The following is a 23,661-nucleotide window of genomic DNA, read 5'->3' as shown; positions in this document are numbered from 1 at the left end:
GGTGCTGGGGTGTGGGTGCTGTAGCTGCTGGGCACTGTGAGCACCCTCGGGGGGTCAGTGAGGTTAGCTCCTGGGGGGGGTAGATGAGTCATCCTGGGAGGGGGGGAAGTTTTAATTGGATTGAATGGTTTGTGGGAGGTGTTGAGAAGGAACCCATGCAAAGGGCTGAAGCAAACACCAGGCTCTCCTCTGGCCCTGGAAGGATCCCCGCTCGGCTGCAGGGAGATGTGGCTGCCCCCGCGCCTCTCCCAGCACCTGCCTGGCTCTGCCTGCCTGCGCAAAGCAGCTCCCCAGCCTTCTGCGATTTTTCACTTTAACAACAAAGCTGCCCCTAGACTCAGCCTAGTTTTTCCGTCATCCATTTGATCGAATCCTTTTAGCGGGTGACAAAACACTTTCTTGAGCTCTCTTTACAGGAAACCAATCTCCATTCCTTTATAAAAACCTCCCTCATTTACAAGAGTCTAACAAATCCTGGGCCTTTTAAGTCCTCTCCTGTTTTTGTTTTTTCCCCCCCCCCCAAAACAACACAAAACAACAGTGCCATGTTTGTAGATTTTTTTCAGGGGGGAGGGAGGAGGGAATAAAATACACAATACGGAGAGAGGTAGGGTGTACACACAGACGCACACTGCGCCGAGCATCCCCGTACAGGCAAAAACCGCGCGCGCACATCGAGATGCAAATGATTTCCGTGAAGCTATCGCTTGTAAAGCTTGACAGAAAATAATGAGAAACACTAAATCTTTTATAAGGTCAACACTCAAGCAGCTGTCAAACAAGAAAAGAATTTAGCGAAAGATCCGCAAAAACTTCCATCGCCTCATTAAATCCAACAGGGCCGGGGCCCGGCGTGGTGAGGAGGCACCGGGGCGCCTCCGTTTTGTGTCAGTAATTTGCGGCGGAGGAAGAGGGAAGACGAAACAGCCAGCGCCGAAGGGGCCTTGGGGGAGGCTGGGGAATCGTTAGTGCGCCAGGAGCGGCCTCGGCTCCTAATTGGAAGCATTGGGCATTATCAACGGAGGATTTGCCTCGCCTCCCTGACAGCTCTCTAGGCCTGGAATGATAGCCCACTTGTCAGTGTAAAAGACCATTAAAAACAAACCATTTTGATTTAATTGGAGGCGGTGCGCTGGGGGCCCAGGTGAGGCGCTTCATCAGCTGATGTTGGCTGCTGATGCCTTTTTCCCCCTGTATTGATGGCTTTTTTTTTCCTCCCCTCCCTTTCAAAAACTGTCTAGGAAAGAGAAAGAGGTGCTGAAAGATCCTTCACAGCTGCACTGAGAGCGGCTTTCAATAGGGTTGTCAACAAATGCCATGACAAGTTAGAGAGAGGCAGGTATTTTTAAAACAGACGTTATTCTGTCCAAGATGAGCTGCGCTCGGAGGTGTGTGTTGGATTATTAGGGTTACAAATACTGTGGCTTTTCCTGGCGGCACTGCGCTTAACCAGTTTAATGAATGGGGTTGATTTTTCTCTCCCCACCTTTCTAATTCCAAGAATGTAGGGAAATTTAGGACAAGAGAGTCTGGGATAAATGGTCTTTATTTGCTTCAAACCCAGGAAGGTTTTGAGAAGTGCTCAGCAATTTTGGCTGCTGTATTTAATGCCCCATGGAGATTTGGGAGGTGTTTTGTGTTTTTTTTTTTTTTTTTTTCCTCCTGAAAATAAGGGCCACAGATGTTTGCTGGGGTTCACTGGTCACTTGGTCTGGGCAATAGCGTGAGTAAAGGAGAACTAACCCACTGGAGCTGTAGCCCAGCGTGTGGCCCCCTTGGCAGATGTCCCGGGGTCGGGCCAGTGCTGGCAGCTTTCACACTGTCCTTGTGTGTTTGAGATTTGAATCTTGACCCTTTTCATGCCAGGCAAGAATTTTACTTCAAACTAAGCTGTCTGTTGGTAAATAGCATCTCTGCAGAAGGCAGAATAGGTCCATGAATGAAACTCCAAGTCCACTTAAAAAGCACTTCTGTGGATTTGTGTAGGAAAAAGTAGATAGCACCGAAAGTAACAGCAGGGGCTCATCTGTAACCCAACACAGCGTGTGTGGTATTACTGTGCTGCAAGCACCCCATATTTGTTCCTTCACGGGTGAATATCTCCATAACGGGAATGGGCATTGGTTGCCAACAGTGGCTTGTGCTGCCTTTGGACACCAGGGCTTGGATGTAGGTGGGACCTGCCCTGGAGATGGCCCAGGCTATAAGGCTGCACAGGGAGGGGTGGTGGTTTCTTGCATCAACCTGGAGATGTTGGAGAGCAGTGAAAACAGCAGAGGAATGGTGGGTTATGTCTGAGGGAGACACGAGGAGGGGCTGAGCATGGCAGAGGACAGAGTAAGGTTGTGATGGAGAGGCTGAGCATCCAGGTCATATGCAAAGGGATACTGGGAAAGGTTGGACCAAGGAAATGCTTCACAGTCATTTGAGCAACTGCATTGCTGGAAGCTTCAGCTGTTGGGCAAAACAAGAAAACCTGCAGGAATCTGCAAGAAAATGTAGTGATAGTGACTAGGGTCTGGAGCCTGGAGTCACAGAATGGCTGTGGTGTGGGAGGTGACATCTCTGCTGTGGTCCCAGTGGAGATGTGCAGGGATCATGCCCGGGTAGCTGGGTCTCTGCTGACTATTTGGTACCCTGCAGGGTGTTGTATTTTATTTTTTCTTTTTTGCATTGCTTCCTGTTGTAGACAGGTCAGCACTGAAGGCTGCTGGTTGTCGCTGCTGGGCTGGGACCTACCAATTCATGTCACTTGGGCCACTGAACAGCCATCGGGTGACACTGATTTTTTTTTTTTGGTCAGCCAAAATCCCAGCTGAAGGGAGGTTTGACCATGGTGACAGAAAGCCCTTGAACTCACTGCTTTATTCTTTAAGCACTATTTAGGCTACAGGAGACAAGTTTTATGACACTCCAACTCCATGAAGTTTTGCTGCCCTCAGACCTGGGAGGATAAATGCTGTATCTGAAAAGCCAGCCCGCCGTGCGCTGCGCGTATCGAGCCTAGGTTATTTAAGCAGAATCTATGGCTTTTCTGACAAGACAACAGTTGCAAGATTACATGAGCTGTGCTTGTCAGTTCAGCTCTTTAGACAAAAATAGAGGTAAGGCATTAAAAAAAAATGTGGAACATTTTTTTGTGTATGTGTTAAACCTCAACTGTTAATTCTGATGAAGGATCAGGCTGTGAGCAGATATCGGATCCCTGGTGAGAATCAAATTCTGGAGCCCAGAATTTTGCTGCAAAGTTTATACAGTGGGGACTCCTCTAATTACTTTCAGTGGAAATTTACCTGACAGAGCTTTCCCAGGTAACGCAAGGCATACGCAGGAGAGCCGCTCAGCCGTTGACAGAGCCTTTGATTTTGTGCCAGGTTGCAAATTAAGTCTTTTGCCAAGGTACCCGAACACTTGCTCGTCAATTGCTTATCGCTTATTCATATCGCGCATCGAGCGCAGCTCGTTTCATCTGCTCGGGAAGGCAGCGCATGTTGACAAAAGTGTTGTCCAAAGTTGCTGCATTTTCTTTCCTCCTCCTGTTTGGTCAAGTAAACAAGACTATTCTCCCTGGAAAGCCACCTTGAATGTCTCTGCTGGTTGGAATTCTCTAATGAGCAAAGGAAAAATCCTGGTGGGTGTCAGTGGCACGTGGTGCATGGAGCTGTTTTGACACATGGGTGAGTTCCGTCCTACATCAGTGCTGCGTGAGGTGTCGCTACCAGAATCCTTCTGGACTGCCTTGACAGAGCCCTGGAAATCTGTTGTGGAGTAGCAAGTGTTGACTTGCTGGTTTGGATTGTGCCTACCAAATACTCAGCCGGAGGTAGCTGGAGCCTCACCCAGGGCTGGCACAGGCAAGGCTGTGGGGATGCTGTATTTCGGCACCAACATCCTTTCCAGAGTTTGGTTGACACCAGGGACACCGTCCTGCCTGGACCGGCATGATGCTAGCGTTGAGTGACATGGGGACAGGACACTTCCCTTGAGCATGGCGGCAGGAGTATTTATTTATGTCCATGCTACCTGCCTGAGGTACGGTCCCCAGGGAATGTAGTCTCACATCTACAAACAAGTGAAGTCTTGGTGCACAGTTCCAGCCATGTTGGCAAAACCTGAGCCCAGGAATTATGTCACTGCAGGCAGAGGCCATTTGCCTTGAGGGGTGACTGAGGAAGAGGAGGGCAGTAGAAGCACCTTGCTGAGGTGAGTAAGGAGTTAACTTCTGTTTGGTTTTGTACAAAAAAACCCCCACCACAAACAAAGAAACCCAACTGCAGTCAGGACATGACTGTCTCCCTTCGACCTGTTTGTCTCAGCCCAGGTCCCAGGAGACCACACGCCAGGTCAGTCCTTCAGAGCGAGATGCAGAGCAGGAGCGATCACCCGGTGTGGGAGAGCCTGCAAATCACCCGGTTAGCTGAATAGAGCGGACCGTTATTCTAAAGCAGTGGGGCTGAAACCTAAATCCAAATGAAAATATAGTCAATTTGTCTATACTTTACTGACTGAATGACTACGTAATGTCATGCGGCCCTGGCAATGCAGGGAGCAAGCAGAGGCAGTTAGCGGGGAGGGCAAAGCTCCTTTGTTTTCTTCTCTTCCACTCCTTTCACATGCTCTAGCATGGTGCCAGGAGATCGTCTTACGGGGACCGACTGGAAGGTCCAGTTTAAGAGCCAGTAGTGACATCCACGCCCCATTTCTGCAGCTCTCTGTAAGGGGTCAGGATGGGAACAGAAAAATCCTCCTTGTTGATTTTTATGGGTCTAAAGGAACAAAATCTCCCTGCTGCCCCCTGTTTTGGGTCACAACCATCTCAGTAGCTGGGTGCCTTGCATTGCTCCCCCAGGCCCAGAGTAGGCCAGACTGAAAGGCATCATGCCAGACAACAGGGGGTGACTGAGTGACAAGAAGGATGAGTGGCTTGAGAAAGTCATGCCCCTGCACCTTGCACCAGCCTCATATCACACGGAGAAATACTCCAAAGTGGGGCTGTGGTCGGGGCAATAGAGTCTCCGAATATTCTTGCCCAGAGTTTGAAGTTGTTCCCAGGTCACGAGCATCTTCTGTAGTGGCCAGAACAGCACAGTGTCATGGAAAGCTGAAATAATACACAGATGGGAGTCTGCTAACAAGCTTTCTGTAAAGTGATATATTTGTGGTTGCTTTTCCTACTGCTTTTTGCACAGTAGAATGGGGGCATTATATGGATTAAAGACGTAGTGCTTTGGTAAACTGCCTACAGTGGTCAGTGCTAACTGCTGGCCTCCACAGGCCACTGAGTCTTAAAAAAGCCATAAAGTAGTTATCCAACACCATGGAAGAGCCTGAGAAAGGGTCATGAGGACAGAAGCACCACAAGAACAATCTCCCTCATCACTTTGGAGCACTGCTCTCTGTTGTCACCTTTGTAAAGGAGGGATTGACAGAGTGACTCCTGGAGTCCCTGGGTTTGGTTGAAGGGTTAGGCCAGTTTGTCTTTCAAGACCGTTCCACCACTACCTATGTACAACTCAACTTTACAGAGACACTTAAAGCACAGTTTGGAGGCTACCAAGTGTCTTTGGGAACCATCAAATTTCTCTGGGTTGTTACTGCTTTTGACTGGGTAAATGCTTATGGATGTTCAAGAGAACTTATTTTTCCACGGAGGAAACCCTGCACTGAAACTCAACCGAGCAACACATTTCCTGATCCAAGTTCTAACATTGGCTGTGCCTGTTAGATCTGCTGCTGGGGCAAGGCAAATCTGCCAGGTTAATGTGGTGAGAAAGGAGGAATACAGAAAATCTGCAGAGGTTCTGCAAAACGAGCCGTCCCTCCTCCCCTGGATGCTGCTCCTGGAAAGGAAGGGAAGAGGAGAGGAAGGGGAAAGGCAGAGAGAAGAAAAGACTCAGAGGTCTGAGGGCTGTGGCTGGGGGAGGAACCCAGCCCCAGTCATGGATGAAACAAAAGGGAAAGCATGAAGAAGAACACAGGCTGAAAAATGAATAGTGATGGAAAGGTCTGGGGTGAGAGGAGCTCTAAAGAGGAGGCTTGCCCCAGTATCTCGTGTGACTTACACAATCTGTTTAACAGCGATCGGTCATGTTCTTTCCCTGACACTAGCTGCAGCAGCAGCTCTGTGCTGACAGGCAGCGGGGATAAATGATTACTGACATATGCTAATCGGACAGTCTTAGACAGGACGTAAGAGGAATACATCAAGGTGGTGCAAAACACATCTCTTGGTTGAAACTCTCCAACTTGTACAAGTAAATTAGCTTCAGGAAGTCACTGAAACTGCGGTTCAAAATCAACAGTATGGCAAAAAAACCCAAACCCCATCAGAACAAGGGCCGGGGCAGAGGGCTGAGAGGCTCTTTGCAGTGGTATCTATCAATGCCAGATATGATTTTGGCCATGTAAACTCCCTGTAGGGTTTCAGTGCTTTCAGACTTTCTGGTGTCTTCTTTCCATTCCCCTTGCCCAGCTCTTTTCCCTTCCTTCCTAAAATGCCCCCTAGCTCTTCACTTGAAGTTTCCCTGTAATTTACACCACAAACAAAGCTAACAGAATTCAAACAAGTACCCCAGAGCACAGCAGGATGAGCAGATGAATTCAGGGAGATGTTTAGATCCCATTGCTAGAACAAGAAATCTTCACCTTGGCTCTTATTTGGATCAATTAAAGGAAGTGTCACACACATTTGTAACCTGGCTAGACTCTTTGCTCAGTCTAGGGGTGCATATTGTCAATCAGGTAGCTTAGGGAGGTATCAAGAGTGCAGGCTTTCTGGAAAGTTCTAATTCTTGGGGTGAAAATGCTTCTTGAAACATCTGTTGTGGTTTGAATTAGTTATGGTGAGAGCTGATAAAATGGCAGGCTACCAAAATGCCATTTTGGTTTGACTGTCCTGTTCGTGTAGGGCAGTTGTGGGACTACCAGGATAGAACAAAGGCCGCCCAGTACTAACAGGGAGATAAAGAGATGCTTCTCATCTGATGATGCTCATGCAAGTGCACACAACAAGTTAGAAAATAAGTCATTAAGCCCTTACCCGGATTACTGCTGCCTATCTTCCAGGGCTTATGGCTGCAAAAAACATCCCACCTCCCATCAGTCCACCCACATCCCATCAGTCCAAAAGGGGCTGATGTCTGGATACATCTAGAGAGGGAGCATTTTATGGTCTGGGTCTCAGGGAACTCTGAGGTGAGAGCCTTGTGTGTACCTTCATTGTGTGCTAAGGGTGTTATCAGGGCATGTGGGCAAGGTTAGAAGGTGTCCCTGAGTTCAATCAAGCGCTCCATACCTTCTCCAAGCGGGGCAGGTGCCAGAAGGACTCCTCCTTTGCAGGTAGTGGGTGTTTTCGCAGAAACGTGGTGCGAGTTTCATGCACTTTGTCCTTCTGTAACCAAAGGTAAACAAGAATGGGCTGAAACGGCTGCACAGCTGTAGTCATCAGATTGGTGTCATGCAATGTAATGACTCTGGGATGAACGAGACTAAGAGTCACTTTGGACTGACAATCACAAGTGCCTGATCCGGGTAGCTTTTCATGTCCATGCAGCTGATACTGATATCTAAAAGATACTGATGAGAAAAACAAGAGCAGCTGCCAGCTCCGAGTGTCTGTTTTATACAGCATCCCAGTGAGACGACCGCTGCCCGCAGGAAGCCCCGTGCTCTGAGCTAGAGCAATGGCTCATCACTAGCTGCAAGAGTCACTTCCACCACCCCCACTATGGGGGGTGTTTCCTGGCTGTCCGGTGTGTGTTACTCTCCTGATTAATTGCAGCTTGATGTGCAGGTACAAGCCAGTGCAGGTACCTGGTGAATGCTTTGCCCACTGTGTGAAACCCTGGGGACTCTGTCTGCTCTGCGGTCTAGAATGTAGGTTTGTGTTGCTTAATTCAGTAATCGGTGGCTGCAGGCTTTGGGAACTTGATGGAGGGAACTTAGTGATTAAAAGCATCAGTCATTAATAGATAAGGTAGGGATGCACTTTCCAACATCCTAGGCTTGTGTATTCATAAAATAGCTGCTAATTAAGAACACTGTATTCTTGCACTTCAACTATAAAGCATAGTTTGTGATGGCAGTAAGCCCGTTGAAATTGGTCATTACCATATTAGCTCGACTCTTCTTTGAGCCATTAACTAATAAAACAGTCATTGGCTGCTTTTAAATGTTATTATAATATTGTTGTGTTTAACAGCCCAGCGTTGCACTCTAACAACTGCTGCGGGTGCTGGCATCAACCACACCATGGCAGGATCACGACTGGTGCTGGTCCTTGGAACACTTGTTGGCGGTTCCGTTGTTTTGTCCCCTGTCAGAGGTGACCTGAGCAGCGCTGATGCTGTCCGAAGGACAGTCTGCAGGGCTCCTGGCATGAGGATGACATAAATACCAAAGATAATTTGAAACATAATTCTTTGTTACAGCAGGGTGTTTTACTATTGTGGTGACGCAAAGAGAACCAGAGCCTCTATTTTAATTGATACCAGGAATTTCGTTGGGCAACCTGTGACTGGAGGCACATTGATGCAGACAGATGCTGGATGATAGCTAGAAAGGTGTCTCTGCAGGACAGGTGTCTAAGCCTTTGAAAGGCCTTGGCCAAAGCACCACTGCCCTGGAGAGCTTGCTCGGCTCCGGTGTATATCTTCAGATACAAAAATACCTTAAAAAACCCCACCTCCCCTTTTGTCTCCAGAGCACTTTCATGCACACACATTGTGATTTGCATATCTGGTGCTCACTCCCACGGCATCACCCCACAGGACATGCTCTGGCTGAGGCCAGGACTATCTTGGCTGGGAAGCAGCTGATCTTCGTTCGGCTTCACCAGCTTTCTGGTAGAGCTGGGAAGAGGTTTTCCCAGCTGAGAGCCCTCCCCGTGGCTGTGAGAAGTCTGTCCACCGTGGGGTGGGACAGTGGGGCCTTATGCCAGGTAGCAGTGCTCTGCACAGCAAGGGAAAGCACTGCTGGACCATTATCACCTTTTTCTTTTCCACTCGCTTGGCTGCTGTCAGGGCTCTCTGCTGCTCCATCCACAGCTCCTTGTATTTGTGTTGGAGGAGGTCAAAAAAGGGAGTGCAAGGCCTGGAAAACATTGAAAAGACAACAATATAATCTCCAGGGTTAATATCTCTCTTTACCTCCCCATGATGATTCATATCTCTGCTCCTGAAAAGTGTGGACTGGTGAGAACATGAATAAACCCTCACACTGGCAAAGGCTTTCTCTTCCTCAAGCAAGACTCCAACCCACATTCATTTGCAGTTGCTACACCACAGCCTGCACACACTTGTGCTAACCTGTAGCAGGACTGTGCTAGGCGATTCCTCAGAATGGGCACAGTTTCTATCTTTGCACAACTTTTTATAGGGCCCGTATCAGCACCTCTGTTCCAGCCCTGGTGTGCTGGAAGGATCGTGGAGCACCACGGGCTGCAGCTCATCCTTGGGCCCTGCTATGGCTCCAGGAGAGCATTTCCAGCTGGTACCCGATGGTGGGTAATGAGAGCACTGAATGGGGCAATGTGCAGAGGCAGAGAGCTGGGCCTTGGCATTGCCACCCCGGAGCTTGGAGGAGCAGCTCTGGCTCCGAGCAGCTGAAGGCAGACCTGCTGGGTCCCCTCCGCCCCCACACAGCCATGGCACCTGCTTGGGAAGAACCACTGGGTGCAAAGCGTCTTGCTAAAATAACACTGCTTTTGCTATTAAAATATCAATACTGTGGTATACCAAAAAGCCACCAACAGATGCCATGACGGATTGGGTGAGAGGAGTAGGTGCTGTCCTAAGCCATCTGACTAGGGATAAAAATGGCCTCAATGCAGATGGTCAGGTGTCTGCAGCAGAGAGGGGATCTGAACTGCTGAGCCCTGGTCTAGCGCCTCAGCTGCACAGACCCAGGTGTATTTGCTCCTCGAAAGAGGGTACCATGGAGCATCCTGGCCGGGAGCAGACAGCAGCAGAGAGGAGCTGCAGATGACCATGATTCTAGAAAAACAGTAAAAATGAAAGGCAGTTTCTTGTTGGCCGGTGTCCTGTTCAGGTGCTCTGAGCTGGCATTAACCTGACCAGCTTGTGGCAGAGCTGCAGCCTGAAACTGTTGAGCCTTGCTCCCTGCAAGTGAGGATGCTTTAACTTCATCAGCCACTGGCAGGGGCAGCAGCAGGGTTCTTGCCTTGAGGACAGCGTATCCCTTATTGCTGTGGTCGTGCTGCTATATTTTTCCCCCAGAAGCAAACACTTAAAGGTGATGGAGGACCTCAAGCTGAAGTTTTATTGGTCCTTGTCCTTGCACGCTTTGCTGGGGAGGGATTTTTCCACCTCGGCAGCAACCAATGACAGTGTGGAGCCATCAGCCCCAGCTCTGCTCCCACCTGTAGCCCGCAGTGCCTTCAGCTGCAGCTCCCATAACAGAAAGGCAGAGCTTTCCCTGCCTGTTTGGACCGACTGCAAGACACTGGGGACTTGGGCTAGCTGCTGGGCCACTTCTGGGCCACCAGCTCCACCAGAGGGTCATTTTCTGCAGAGAGAGCCCATGTGCCATGAAGTGAGCTGGTGCTTCGAGGCTTTTGGCAGGAGTGGGTCCAAGATCAGTAGCAGGCAGCTTTTAGCAGTCTGGAGAATCTTTGATGATCACAGAGGGCACCAGCAGCGCGTATGCAAATAGTAACTCTTCTGTTTCTTGTTCCTTCACCCCTGTGGTGACTTTTATTACTTAATTATTGCACACCACATGCTTCAAAACAGCCTAATCTATGGTCGTGTTTTCTAATGATACTAGATGTGTGATCCAGCAATATACATCCCAAGGGGGCATTCATATGAGAGGAGACATCCTTCTGCAGACCTCCTGTTTCATAGATCACATGCTGCAGGGCTTTTCAAGGCTTTGCTTACAAATCAGCTGTGCTGCTCTGGACCGTTATCTCGAGACACCCTATGCCAAAGGGGACACCGACATTTACCCTTTGTCTTCCCCTCTTCTCCCCTCTCCTTCCCTTCCAGTTTGGCGTTTCACACTGATGACAGCTAGGCAAAATATTTACAAAGGATAAAAGACCTGCGGTGGAGTGTCTTATTGTCTGGGTGGGTCTCCAGTCTCGTGGCATGGTGTAAACTTTGGTAGTCCTGGCACAAGCACATGGTGAGCCTTGCAAATGGGCTTGTTTCCTTGGCCTTTCCCTTTGCTCTCCAAGGCAGGAGCTTTCCTGGCGTGCAGGAATAGCAGGGAGGGATGCAGAAAAACATTGAGCCTTTGTGTGTAGTGTTTGATTATTGATTTTTGTGGTAGCTGAATGTGTTTTCACATCTCTGTGGAGGTGACTTTTACCATCTCCAGTGGACCAGCCAGTTGGTGACTGATTAGTCCACAGCTGGCTTGTAAGTAAATGCTTGAAAGGACACATTTGGGTTGATGCTCTTCAGAGATCCTTCCCTGCCGTGTGATTAATCGCATTTAAGTCCTGATCCAGCAAAGTATAGAATCATGCCTGGAATAATACACGCATGAACTGCCTCTTTGAAATCGATGGGAATGACTCGTGTGCTTAGTTATACACGTAAGCTCCGGTGGGGCTGTAGGACATGAGGCTTTGTCTGGCTTTTCTGCCTCCTTGGAGAGAAATACTGAGAAAGTGGGGAAGAGCAGGGGATATGAGGTAACACACTTCTTTGACTAAGGGCACTGGAGAAATTTCAGCAAGGCGGCTTTTTGTTTGTAGGTCAAACGCTGATCTCACTGGAGTGGATGAGGAATTTTGGCCCCAATACCAGTGCCACTTAGCAATGCAACAGTTTTTCTCGCTTGCAGCTGGCCTTTGGGAAAATGTCCTCTCACCTTAGCGTTACTTAAGGACAGGAATGAACGGCTCGTGTGTTCTGTTTCCTTTTATCACCCTGCCCAGATGTCACTCCTCTGAACTGGGAGGATTTTGCTGTTATCGGCTGTGGATGCTGCGGGGAGAGCAGGGGAAGCATCCACTGAAAACGCTTATTGTGGATTAAAATCCATCTCGTTCAGAGTAACTCGGATCTCCTTGTTTTGGCACAAGCACCCTGCCACAGAAAGGAAAGGGAGAGAAGTTTTGATAGGATGTAACAAATTATTTATAATTGTGGAAAAAATAATCAGCTGCTTCCTTTTATAGTCAAATAGTTGGAGCCACTTCTAATGTTGACATTTCCTAAATATTTTAAAATTTATCTGTGCACATTTTCAAAACTATTATCCCTGAAACAGTTCCTGTCTCTTTAATAGACTCTCTCTCTAATTTACTTTCAAGAGTCAGGGTACAGACCTATTTTCAACTGAAATGACAAGCGCCTGCTAACTTGGTTATACAATGCGGTATGCTAGTCTGCCAGAAATTGCTTGGAAAAGAAACTGCAGCCCCCTAATAGGCTATTTTACTGTGAAAACAATCTTAAAAAGTATAATAAAGTATTAACAATATTAAAATAAAACAGTGTAGGCCTTAAATGAGCTACAAACTAGTTAAATCTATTCTATTCAATATGAGCCTTCAGTGCTTTGCAGCTGATACCTCAGAGCTGGGATTTATCTAAAATGAAGGCACCAGGGACATGCAAGAGAAATGGTAATTATAATTTGCAAACATTAGGCTGACACTTTTTTGTGTATGTGTGTATAAATTCTGACAGCTGTGATTTGTGCCATGCCAAATAGTGTTCCACCGAGCTGGGAAGGGCTCCCTTTCTGGCAGGCCGTCCTCAGAGCAGCAGCTCATTAAAACTTTGGAGAAGGAGAAGTTGCCGAAAACAGGAAGGCGTCAGAACCATCTGAGGGACTTTTGGTACACGCTTGTTGAAAGGTGTTTGAGAAGAGAGCCTTGGGTCTGACAAACTGGAATTTTAGTACGCCTCTCCGTTCACAGTGGGGCAAAATAATTGGTCATCAGTGACTACTAATTTGGTTTAGTAGCCAGAGGCGTTTTTTTTCTTCCCAGAAAATCAATGACAGTGCCGAGGTCTGTTCAACGTGATTCAGCTCAAGATGGGTCCTCATTTAGCTCTTGATGCTTCTTCCACTGGAGACAGCTATTTTGTAAAATGAAATTAAAATCTGTCTATAATATTCGGCTCAGGGAGCGGCACCCGTCAATGCCATGCTGCTCTTGGGTTTCAAGGTTGTCAGTCTCCCCTCAAACTTATTTTCAAAGGTTTATATAGCAACTGAAAAAAAGGTACTTGGCAAAAGTGGATACAAAGGGCTTTGCTCAGGAAGGGGGTTTATACCAGCATAAAAGGTACAATCAATTTGATTGGTAAGTTCTGTTGTAAAAGGGTAAAAACTTGACTTGTGATTGCCTTTTTCTTGTATAATTCAAAAGCATAGGGGCTTGTAAATATTTTAGCGTTGACTTCAGCCCCTGGATTTTCCAGGTAGCTCTCCAGCCAGTGCAGGCGGCTCCTCTTCTCGCTGCTGGTCAGGATGGGCTCTGGTGGGGACCGGAGTGGGGGAGCAGAGGACACGTGCCACGAGCATCAGCTCCCGGCAGCTCTGCAGCTGTTTGGGCTCTGCCAAAACCATTGCTCTGATTTTAATGGCAGCAGGATCTGGCCCTGCATGGGCGCTTATGCAACACATAAATCATAGAATTGAATTTTTTTTCATAGTTGTGATATTAAAACTGTGTTGCAACACCACTGCCTATCCTGAAACTTTAGCCCTGTCTTGAGAGGTTAATGAGGCTTCAAGGGGGTTTGATCATAGAATCATTTAGGTTGGAAAAGACCTTTAAGACTGAGTCCAAGTCCTTGCTGGTGTCCTTCCATGTAAGATGACTTGCTTTTACTGCACAGCCAGGATCTGTCTTTGGGGTCTTCAGTCCATGGGGGAGACAGCTGCAGGGGGCACCACCTTTGCACCCCTTTCTTGTGTACTTCGTGACGGGAAGGACTTGTCCTGTGGTAGTAGTGTCCGTACAGAGATCTTCCCCCGGCCTGTGGCTGGGACAGCCAAGCCATCTCCTACCACCTCAGGTTGGTTTCTTATTGGGAACCAGTTTGGTCCTCAGCATCTCTGGAGTGTGGGGCTCCTCGGTGCAGACAGCGCAGATTATCTTCAGCAAATAAAGCACAAGCTGGGGTCTGTGATTCCGCTCGGGGCCTTGGGCCAACGCAGGCAGCAGTAAGGCGTTAATGCTCCAGTCCCTCCGCCCTGAAAGGGGGCTGATAGCACAGGAAAACTCTGATTACAGCTCCCTTGTACTGCTATATTGTCTCCCTGCCTCCCTCGTTACTGATGGGCTGGAGCTAGCAATCTATCTACCATTAATTTGTCTCTGTGTAGCCCAGCAGGAATCTGGGGCATGATTACAGCTCTGGCCCTTGTGCGAGAGCCGGCACGGCCGCGGCATCCCCTGCAAACTGCCTGGCTCTGCCTTCCCTTAATTGTTCCCCTTTGGCCAGTGGACCTGTCTCTTCTAACAAGGGCAGCGAGGAGGGCCGAGGTAATTGAAGCACTTAGCCACACTCCCAAGCATTGCCTCCTGCAGCTAATTAGGAAAGAAGGCCGCTGGGCTCTTCGTTATTTCTTTTAATTGTTTGTGGGTTTTGCATAACAGTGAATGGCAGAAGAGGGATGTGCAGTTAGTGGTGAATTCTTGACTTTGAAATTTGTATAAAAGGTCACTTACAATTTGTTAACGCTTTCACAAGAGTGAATTCAATTAGCGGCGCTGGCAGTCCCCGCACACATGTGTGCGGTGTGTTTGTAAGGAGAGGGAGAGATGGCAAAACAAGCAGGGCATGAATGTAAAGGCTCTTCATTTTCCTAAGCAGCTTGTGGACTATACGGTAAAGTTATAGGCCCCTTACAGCTTTATGGTCCTCTAAATAGGTCCTGGCAATAAACCCATGAAGAGGCCTGAAAGATCATTTTTAAATGATCTCCACTTGTCCTCGCTTTCCATTAACCACTGAAGAAAATAACAAGAGGAAAAATTGGTAGAAAACACTCAGGGACCAATATTTTTTTTGCAGTCTTTGGGCTGGAAAAACTCTCGGTTGAAATAGTGGGTCTTTCACCCCTGTGGCAACTGCAGGATCCGTGCTGTTGAAGCACTGATTACTCTGAATTTCTGAAGCTTCTTTACAATCCTTGTAATTTGGATGAGGAAATAACAATATAAATTATTTCACTGTGGGCAGCCAATGAGGCAGTGGCTTCTTCTAAGTGTCAGAGGATCTGTTATTTTGCTCAGAGGGCTCGTATGTATAGAACAGTAAAAAGAATAAAATCCATTGTAAACACGCACTTTAAAAGATTTATCAGATGCTCATAGCTGTACTTAGGAGTACACATGGTTACAAGAGCACCGATTTGCTTTACTATTCCCTCCCAGGCCTGGAGTGAGATGTGTACTTGGAATGGTCCTAAATGCACACGTGGAAACACGTGTCTTGCAGTGAAGATACCAAGCCAGCTCTTACCCATTAAATACCCGGCTTCACAAGCTGGAATCTGTGCATTAGCATTGAATTTTTGGCTTGGAGATACCCTTTGTCTGACTTAATTGAAGATTATTTAGATTTGTCTTCAATACTTGAAGACAACTTCAGTACTTCAGTACTTCAATACTTCAATACTTCCAGTCTGTGACTGGAAATCTGCCGTTACCCTGTGAGAAACTCAGGTGGGATGTGATTACGGGGCAGAGCTATTCTGCCTGGAGGTCTCAATCCATGGCTGAGAGTGAACAGCGCTCAGTTTGCAGCCATCAACGAATGCAAAACATCCTGATGAGTGAAAAACCCAGAAAAAATCCCCACAACACTGAGCAAAACAAATCAAAGAGCAAGGTCTTCCCCTTGACCTCCATCCCATGCTTGAATCTCTCCGGCTGGGTGGGAACATTACTTGGTTTGAAAGGAAGAGGTGTCAATGAGGGCTGAAAAGCTTTGCTTTCACAAAAAGGATTCTGTGGCTGTTTCCCTCCGACCCAGGTTTTCATTGCACAGACTGCAAAAGCAGAATTTTGCAAAGGAGAAAGTCCGTCTGTGGCAAGAAGTAGTTTTAGACGGCAAAAGCTTTTTGGTAGAAATTTTTTAGCCAGATGTAATAACTGGAGATAAATCCACAGACGACAGTCCGTCTCTGTAAGAGAGTAAATTACTTTCCTATTCAGTGTAATGCAATTGGTAATAAGGGATCTAAATCTCTTTCTTTAGATCTTTTTTCCCCAGCTCTGTGGCTGACGTGCAGGACCTGAACGTTATGCCAAACCATGACTTGGCTGTTTATTTTCTCTTAATCCTGAAGTAGTCTGAAGAAGCCTGAAGTAGTCAGAAACTGTTACAACTGCAGTAAATAGCTACACTGAAGTAGAACCAGCATCTTCACGATGCACTCCGGACTTTTGGAGGGAGGTAACAGGTCTTTGGCCAACCAGATGCTGCAGCCACCCGGGCACAAGGCAGCACGGCCCAGGCGGCTGCGGCTGGGAGCTCTGCAGCAGCTAATGTACACACAGCGATGCGAGCACATACCCACCTGGAACGTCTCCAGCAGAAGAAAATGATTCTTGAAATAGAAATTCTTATCTTAGCAATGTGAGAAGGGTGGCAGAGACACAAAGTGCCTTTCGCAGTGGAACAGGGTAGGATATGCAATTATCTGAACTGATGGGAGTCCTATATTTTTTTAGCTTGGTTGCATTTTTCTGGCGCCTTCAGCCTGACAGTGGTTTCAGTCACTATGTTACTTTTTCATAATTTGTTTTGTCAGTGCTCAGATATTTTTTTCTAAAACTTTTGTTTGCCCCAGTCTTTTGGATTTTTGTGGCTTTGCGCTCTCGTTATTTGTTTGGCTTCCAGTGATCGTGGATCGGATGTGGGCTTGCTGCAATATTGCTCTTTCTTGCCCGTCCAGCTTTTCCTGGTGGGTTCCTTCCAGGAACACCCTCTGCTCTTCAATATTGTTTCTTTGACATATCTTTGCAGCGGGTCTTATAGATAGAATAGCTTTTTTTTCCAGGGCCATATATTAATGACCTGAAATGTTCTTTAAGTGTCTCAAAAAGAAACCTACAGGTGCGCTCTCTGTGCCAAAGAGATGCTGGAAGCACCTTATGGGCAGCTTTCTGAACTTTGTTCTGGCTGCGTGTAAACATCACGGACACTTTGGGTGGAAAGGCCACTTGGAAAGCAGGAGTATTGAAACCCCCCTTCTCGGGGAAGGTGAAAGCTAAGGACAGAGCAGTCAGTCGAGCCAGGAAGCTGCAGGGACAGCCGAGGCAACAGCTGAGCTGCTAAAGGCCAGTGAGACAATTGTCAACGGAACATTAGGACAATTGCAAATGATACAGAGAAAAAAGGAGATACTGGATAAATGATGCCCTTGGCCAATTGTAACAATTCGATGAAGAGAGACTGCAGTGACCAAATGCTTTAGAGAGATGAGTTTGCTGCAGGAACATGGTGAAAGCAGCTGCCAAAGGATTAAGACCAGTTTTAGAGCACGGGAGGTGGAATGTTAGGAGGAAATCAAGTTAGAAGGAAAATGGGATGTAAAATTCAGGAAAGGGACAGTTGAAGTGAAGGCATACGGTAGGGGGGACCCGGCAGGAGACATGGGTATGACAGAGTGCCAGGGAAATCCTGCCAGCACACCCAAGGTCAGCCCAACCTACAGGCCAACTGCCAAGTGGATGGCAGCACGTCGGAGGCAGGGTTATGGCCATGCAGGCTTTGAAGGAGGTACAGGTGTAGGATGGCAGAGAATGGCACATCAGTGACGTCCTTGTGTCCGGGAATATGTTCTGGGACATAGTATGCAGAATTAGGAAACTTGCACTATTAAGAGGCAAACGAAAGCTCTTCTCTAAAAGCAGCCCTGGAAAGGCTGGACGCTGTGTTCCTGCTGAGGATGCACTCTGTGCTGCTGCCTCCTGGCGAGAAAGCTTGTGCTTGGGGTACCAACTGCGTGTTTTGGCTTCAGACTCCTTCTGTGACCTTGTGCAAATCAATATAATCTAAAATCTAGCTGTAGACAGCATCTGTATCTTTGTGCTTACTTCTAGTTCCAAAAATGACCAGTTAATGTCTGCTAATTTCAGTGCACAGTGAACTTCAATGAGAAAAGGTGGTTAGGATGATAAATGTGGGTCTGGACATCTATCGGGGTTTGCAAATGCACCTTCAATAGCAAGCTGGATTGACCCTAGTGAAGATCCTGGAGGTCTTCACAGAGTCTGTGTCTCTTTAGATCTCGAGTATCACCAGAACCCAGACCACTCAGTGCCCTGCATCCTCCCTCTTGTAAATCAAGGTAATTACACAAAGGGTATGGGAGTTGTATACACCTGCTAGTAGCACTGTGTTGTGGGGTTGTTTTGAGTGAAAGGAGGTAGAACTTGTGTCCAGGAGGACAGAAACCCTAATCCGCACACATCTTACAGCTATGTAATGTCACGCACAAAGCAGGTGGATGGGATGGGTTTAGCTCTGGAAGGGGAGGCATCGCCAACGATGGGCATTTTCCTTGAAAGAAAACCCGTAGACCTGTTTGTGGTGGGGCTGAGGGCTGGGGCAGGTGAAGCTGAGCGTGCATACACTGTAACGTGGTCGTTTCCCCAGCGCCTGCGCTCAGCACAGATGTACTCCCTTGCAAATTGTGGCTTGCACAAGGCAAGCTCTTGTAGAGATCAGAAGCTGGAGGGTGACTCAGGGGAGCCTGACTGGAGGATGCCCCACGGGGGAGGCTGGGACCCTACCACATCCTCGTTACCGCTGACCTTGGCACGAGCTCTGCCTGCTGATGGATCGGCTACAGAGCTGGACAAGACCCTGGGGAAGCACTGTATTATCTATTATCGTCCCATCAGTGCCTCCCCTGACCCCTCCCAGCTCCGAATGCCAGAGGCATCAGGGAGGGAATAAATCTCTGTCTGATACTGAGAGAGAGAAGGGAGCGAGAGCAGGAAAAAGGAGAGATGAAAAATGTCCTTTTTATGGCTCTCACAACAGAGCTGGCCACATGATTCGTAGCAAACATTTCTGTGGGAAAAGGGAGGGAGAGAACGAGGGGGAATCAGCAAAAAACCAGAGCTGCTTCTCTCCCCTGGAAGATGCCCATGGGGAAGGAAGAGAGGGGTACGGGTGACCTTTGAAGGTAAATATCCCAGGAAAGGAAAGAGTCCTCAAAGGTTCAGAAAGCTCACTCCAGTGTCTGACGCTGCCTTGTGAAATGCTCCATGCAGCACACGTCCACTGTGAACAGAAAGCAGAGGCATAAGCGGTCTGCCGTGCTGGAGGGAACAGCAGGGCCAGGGCGTGATTAATAAGGCACTAATAGCAACCACAGCATTTGTGTTCGTTTCTATTTGGGATGATCCAGGAGACTTCGTACTTGTGAGCCTGGGGAGAACTCCTGACCTTGGTCTCTTCAGGAGAGAGAAGCTTTTAGCAGTGCAGCCCAGGGCCCGAGAAGGGTCTGGACATATGTTGCCAGGGCTTGAGAAGCCCCCTGCGCGTTCCCCACTGGCAGCTGCAAGACCACAAACACGTTCCTGTGATAGGTCCTGAGCTGCTCGGGCTCATAACGCCCTGTGCTGCGGTTCCCAGGGCGGCAGCCGGCCCCAAGGCTCTGTGCTGGCACGAGCTGTGCAGAAGAGCTGCAACAGGGCTGTGGGTGCAGACTGGCAGGGTTCGCGTTGGCACTCCAGAGACTGTCCCAGAGCATTGCCATCAGCAGACAGGGTGGCTGCGACTTCCAGTGCCGTGGGAAGGCACCCTGGCTCCCCGGCCTTCTCAGCTGTACCGTCTGTGCTGTGCCTTGGGCTAGAGAATGACATGCAGGCTCTGCTCTTGTTGAAAAACTTCACTGCACCTGAGGTGTTTATCGAAGCGGACATTTCTAAAGGCAAGCAAGTGCTTGGAGTCATGGAAAAAGACCGTATGCCACCATTCTCTTCTGTCCCCAGACACGCACGTATCTTAGTTGTGAGTGCCTTCCCAATTAGCAGCACTAAGGACACAATTGTGCAGGACTTAGAGTCCAAAAGCAGAAGCAACTTAAATCCATTGAGAACTGAGTCATTTTTAATAGGGCAAGTCTTGCTGAACCTGGTCAGCTGTGATTTGGGACAGGCTTGGGCTGGGGAGTGCTCACCAAAACTGCTATCCTTAACTTGCCAGTCATGGAAAAGTGTGTTAAATTCCCACTTTTACCGAAATTGCTGTAACAACTCCTTGGTAATCCCAGTAATTTGATTTTGTCTATAACATGCTTTTAAAGTAAAGGGATAAATACAATCAGTCTGCATAAAAGGTAGCTATTAAGGAGCAGGCAAGTTGTACAATAATAACTTTAAATTAAAAGCCCTTTCCCACCACTTCTGCTGTTGTGGGGTCTGCAGATTTTCCTTAAAACTTTTGAAACGTGCTTAGACTACTTACAGGCAGCCATTTAACCTCCGTTTATGAAGAAATAAAGCAAAATTGATGTTGATTTTTGTCTACATTGGGGGATACTTTTGCAACATAAAAGCCCTTTTGCCTGCAATTTGCAGAGCAGCCCTGTCACATCGGTGAGGGCTGATGCTGATAAAGATAAAGCTTTATAGCTGGGGCATTTGCAGCTAACAGCAAGCTAATGCTACATTTTCATTTTGATGCAATTAATGTTAATGTCTGCTACGAAAATTGTCATTAAATACCATTTTAAAATCCATTCAATTTGCATATGCAAAGCCCATTTACTATCATGTAAAATACACAGTGCCGTTCATCATGTCTTTTCTCTAGAATTTGTAGCTGTTATTTTTCTGGTAGTGATTATTATCCAGCTCTTAAAATGAAGCCTAATGTCTGGTCCAGACCTGCATAGAGCGAGAAAACCCTCCGTGCTGCAGCAGCAGCATCAGAGCTGCTTCGGAGCCACTTCCAGAGGCTTCGAGCACTTGTTTGTGCTGGACTCACAGGGGCTCTTCCGCACTGCCGTGCCCTCCAGCCCCCCTCGTGCTCCCGCGGAGGACAGGCAGCAGAAGGACCTAGAAGTCCGTCTAAGCAAGGTGCTGGTGTTCTCTCCTGCAGATTCCCTGTCGCACAATTCCCCATGAGAAATCAGCACAGCAGGCAGTTGGGAGCTGGTATGTGAGGGGGACGTTAAATGGGTCACTTCTAAACACTGTACCTGTTTGAACCTCACAGATGCTGGATGCTTTATAAAAATCTTCTGAAAGATGCTGCGACGCAAAAGACCTAACTCAGTGTGAAGCCTTAAACATCCTGTTGCGTTCTAAGGAACGAACGGGTAGACTTATGCCCTTCTAGAGGGGTTGCTGGGGAAGCAGCAGGTACCAGCTCCCCTCCAGCCCTTGGGTGGGAGCGCAAGAAAGCAGAAGAGAGCAGTGAAAACCTTCTTTGCCTCCATCCTGCCGTACTACCAGTTTCTGCCCAATGCAGGGAGATGAACTAACAAGTGAGAGAGAGTGGGATAAGGAACTTGAACTGATCCTTAACTACACCAAAGTACTTCAACCAGTGCAAACAGGTAGAAATGCTGTTGCTCTGATTTTCTGACCCTGGGAAGCCATTATTCTGGCTTACAACTCTTCATCTTTAAGTTAAAGGATTGGCATTGAACGACCTTTTAAGAGGTTCCAAGCCTTTAGTGCCAGAGGTGTAATGGGGATGCGTTGTGGCACGTAGATTAGATTTAGGTAGTTGATTATCTGACACACAGGTGCAATCAGACATGGAAGTGGTGCTGCGACTCAGTTGCATGTCCAGGTTCAGGAGACTTCTGTTTTGGGAACTGTGGTAGCTGAGATGTGGGGGTAGGAAGGGATAATCTCATTCTGAGCAGGGCCCCAAGCCTTCCCCCTTACCGCGATGTGATGCCATAAGTGAAGTCTGCAGGTACTTTAGGAGGACTTCTCTTGAAGCGACTGTGTTCATCATCTTTGCGCCGAATGTCCTTGGCCTTGTAGTACAAATTAAATTCGTGGGCTGTGGTATAACCAGCCTTCAGAGCACCACGGTTCATGGTGATGAAGTCTCGAGGCATCTTCTGAGCTGAAGTAGTCCTGGGCTTTACCGTATTCCAGTGGCCTATTGCTGGAGATGGAAGGAAACATGAGAGGCAAAGAGAAAAAGATCAGGCATCTCAGGTAACTCCCATTTGTGAAGGCAGGCTGACGTTTGTGAATCATGCACAAGGGTCTTGCATGGCTTGCATGCGTTTTGCCGTGGTTTCACTGGGGAGTGGACTTTGTATCCTATCCCACTGCGTTTCACACGGGCCCATCTCCCATTTGAATCGGATGTCTTCTCACCCTCTGCCCTGGCTTGCTCAGCAAGTCTGATTTCACAGGAAAGTTGGCCTGAGAGCATGAAGTAGGAGCTCTAACACAGTTATGAAAGTAGCCACATGTATTACCCTTTGCAGGTGCCATACCACCCACTGCTTGGGCTCCGTGTCATCCTATGAAAGTTTCTATTACGATACAGAAACTTTACTAGCCACCAAGGAATTTGAGTGTTATTAATGAAAGTGGGTGAATGTTGGAGTTCTTCACCTCCAGCTTGATGAGAAGTATCAAAGAAAACTGGGAAGGAGAAGAGAGTCTCTATTAGCATTAGGACTTTGTTGCAGGTTTATATTTTAGTGGTAGTGTTGTACCTTCAGGGACTCCTCCATCTGTCCTCTGGATGTACAGCCCATATGAAAAATCAAAGCCTGGCAGGGTGTAGCGGTTTCTCTGGGGCTTCCCCAGTTCTGCCTGCAAAAGAGTGAAGTTAAAGGAGAAGTGTAAGGACCTTTCCTGATAATTTAAAGCCCTTGAAAATAAAAAATTGTAACAGAACGTGGCACAAGTACCAGGAGTGGCTTTGGCTCCACTTGGCACAGGTTTGAATCCCACCGTCTGGGCACAAGCGAGTGTGATGGTGCCAAAGGGGAACTCGCAGCCATGAGGTTTCACCAGAGCTGAAGGCTAGGGAGTGCTGCATTTCACACGTTTTACCTGAGTTAGAAAGTCACCTGGCCTTGCTGGAAATAGGATCCTGACTCAATATATACAGACTTGAAGCCTTGTTTGGTTAACTTCTCCTTTGGCTGGGATGCCCAGCCGTGCTGTCAGCTGGAGAGACTCTGCAGCGAGGCTTAGCTTTCCTTCGTTATTTCATTTCCAAGTTGTGCACCCTCCTAGAGAACTGGCACAAACTTCCCCAGGCACAATCACGTCACCATTCCTGCCTGGGAATAATCAAGGCGCAAGGCATGTTGCAGGGGGAGGATAAGGGGGATGGAGAAGGGGGAGCAGAGCCTGGGGTTTATAGCACAGAAAAGAAGAGAACTTGAGCTCAATAACCTCATTTTTATTTAGTTTTAAAATGAACTCTTCCCCAGCCCATGCGTTCCCAGCCTGGTGGTGTCTGTGGGATTAACTGACCTCCCCTCACCCCTTTGTCTCTACCCTCCCATCTCCATGGTGAAGTCACTGCAGGATGCGTGTGTCTTGAAACCTTATTGCTGCTTGACAGGGAGGTGGTGGAGGAGGGAAGGGGCGAGAGCCTGGCAGCCTGGGTCTGTGCGCTCCTGCTAGGAGAAACTGGAGTAGGGTCAGGCAACAAGCACCCCAGAACCCCGAGGCCTGGTGTGGGTGCTTTGGGAAAGGTTTTTTTCCATGGG

The 23,661-nt window shown here is 48.0% G+C and overlaps 1 protein-coding gene across 1 annotated transcript in view; it reads right to left on the bottom strand.

Annotated features, from left to right (window-relative positions):
* CFAP77 (cilia and flagella associated protein 77) overlaps positions 1-23,661 on the bottom strand; it is a 61,704-nt gene that overhangs the window by 2,498 nt on the left and 35,545 nt on the right. The window contains exons 2-5 of the mRNA XM_054220247.1: positions 22,651-22,750; positions 21,857-22,085; positions 8,988-9,090; positions 7,295-7,390 (exon numbers count right to left, since the gene is read on the bottom strand). Coding sequence (XP_054076222.1) covers positions 7,295-7,390; positions 8,988-9,090; positions 21,857-22,085; positions 22,651-22,750 — 528 coding nt within the window. The remainder of the gene's footprint in view (positions 1-7,294; positions 7,391-8,987; positions 9,091-21,856; positions 22,086-22,650; positions 22,751-23,661) is intronic.

The sequence above is a fragment of the Rissa tridactyla genome, chromosome 14, assembly GCF_028500815.1.
Source record: "Rissa tridactyla isolate bRisTri1 chromosome 14, bRisTri1.patW.cur.20221130, whole genome shotgun sequence".
NCBI lineage: Eukaryota > Metazoa > Chordata > Aves > Charadriiformes > Laridae > Rissa > Rissa tridactyla.
This window is presented reverse-complemented; position numbering and strand designations above follow the sequence as displayed.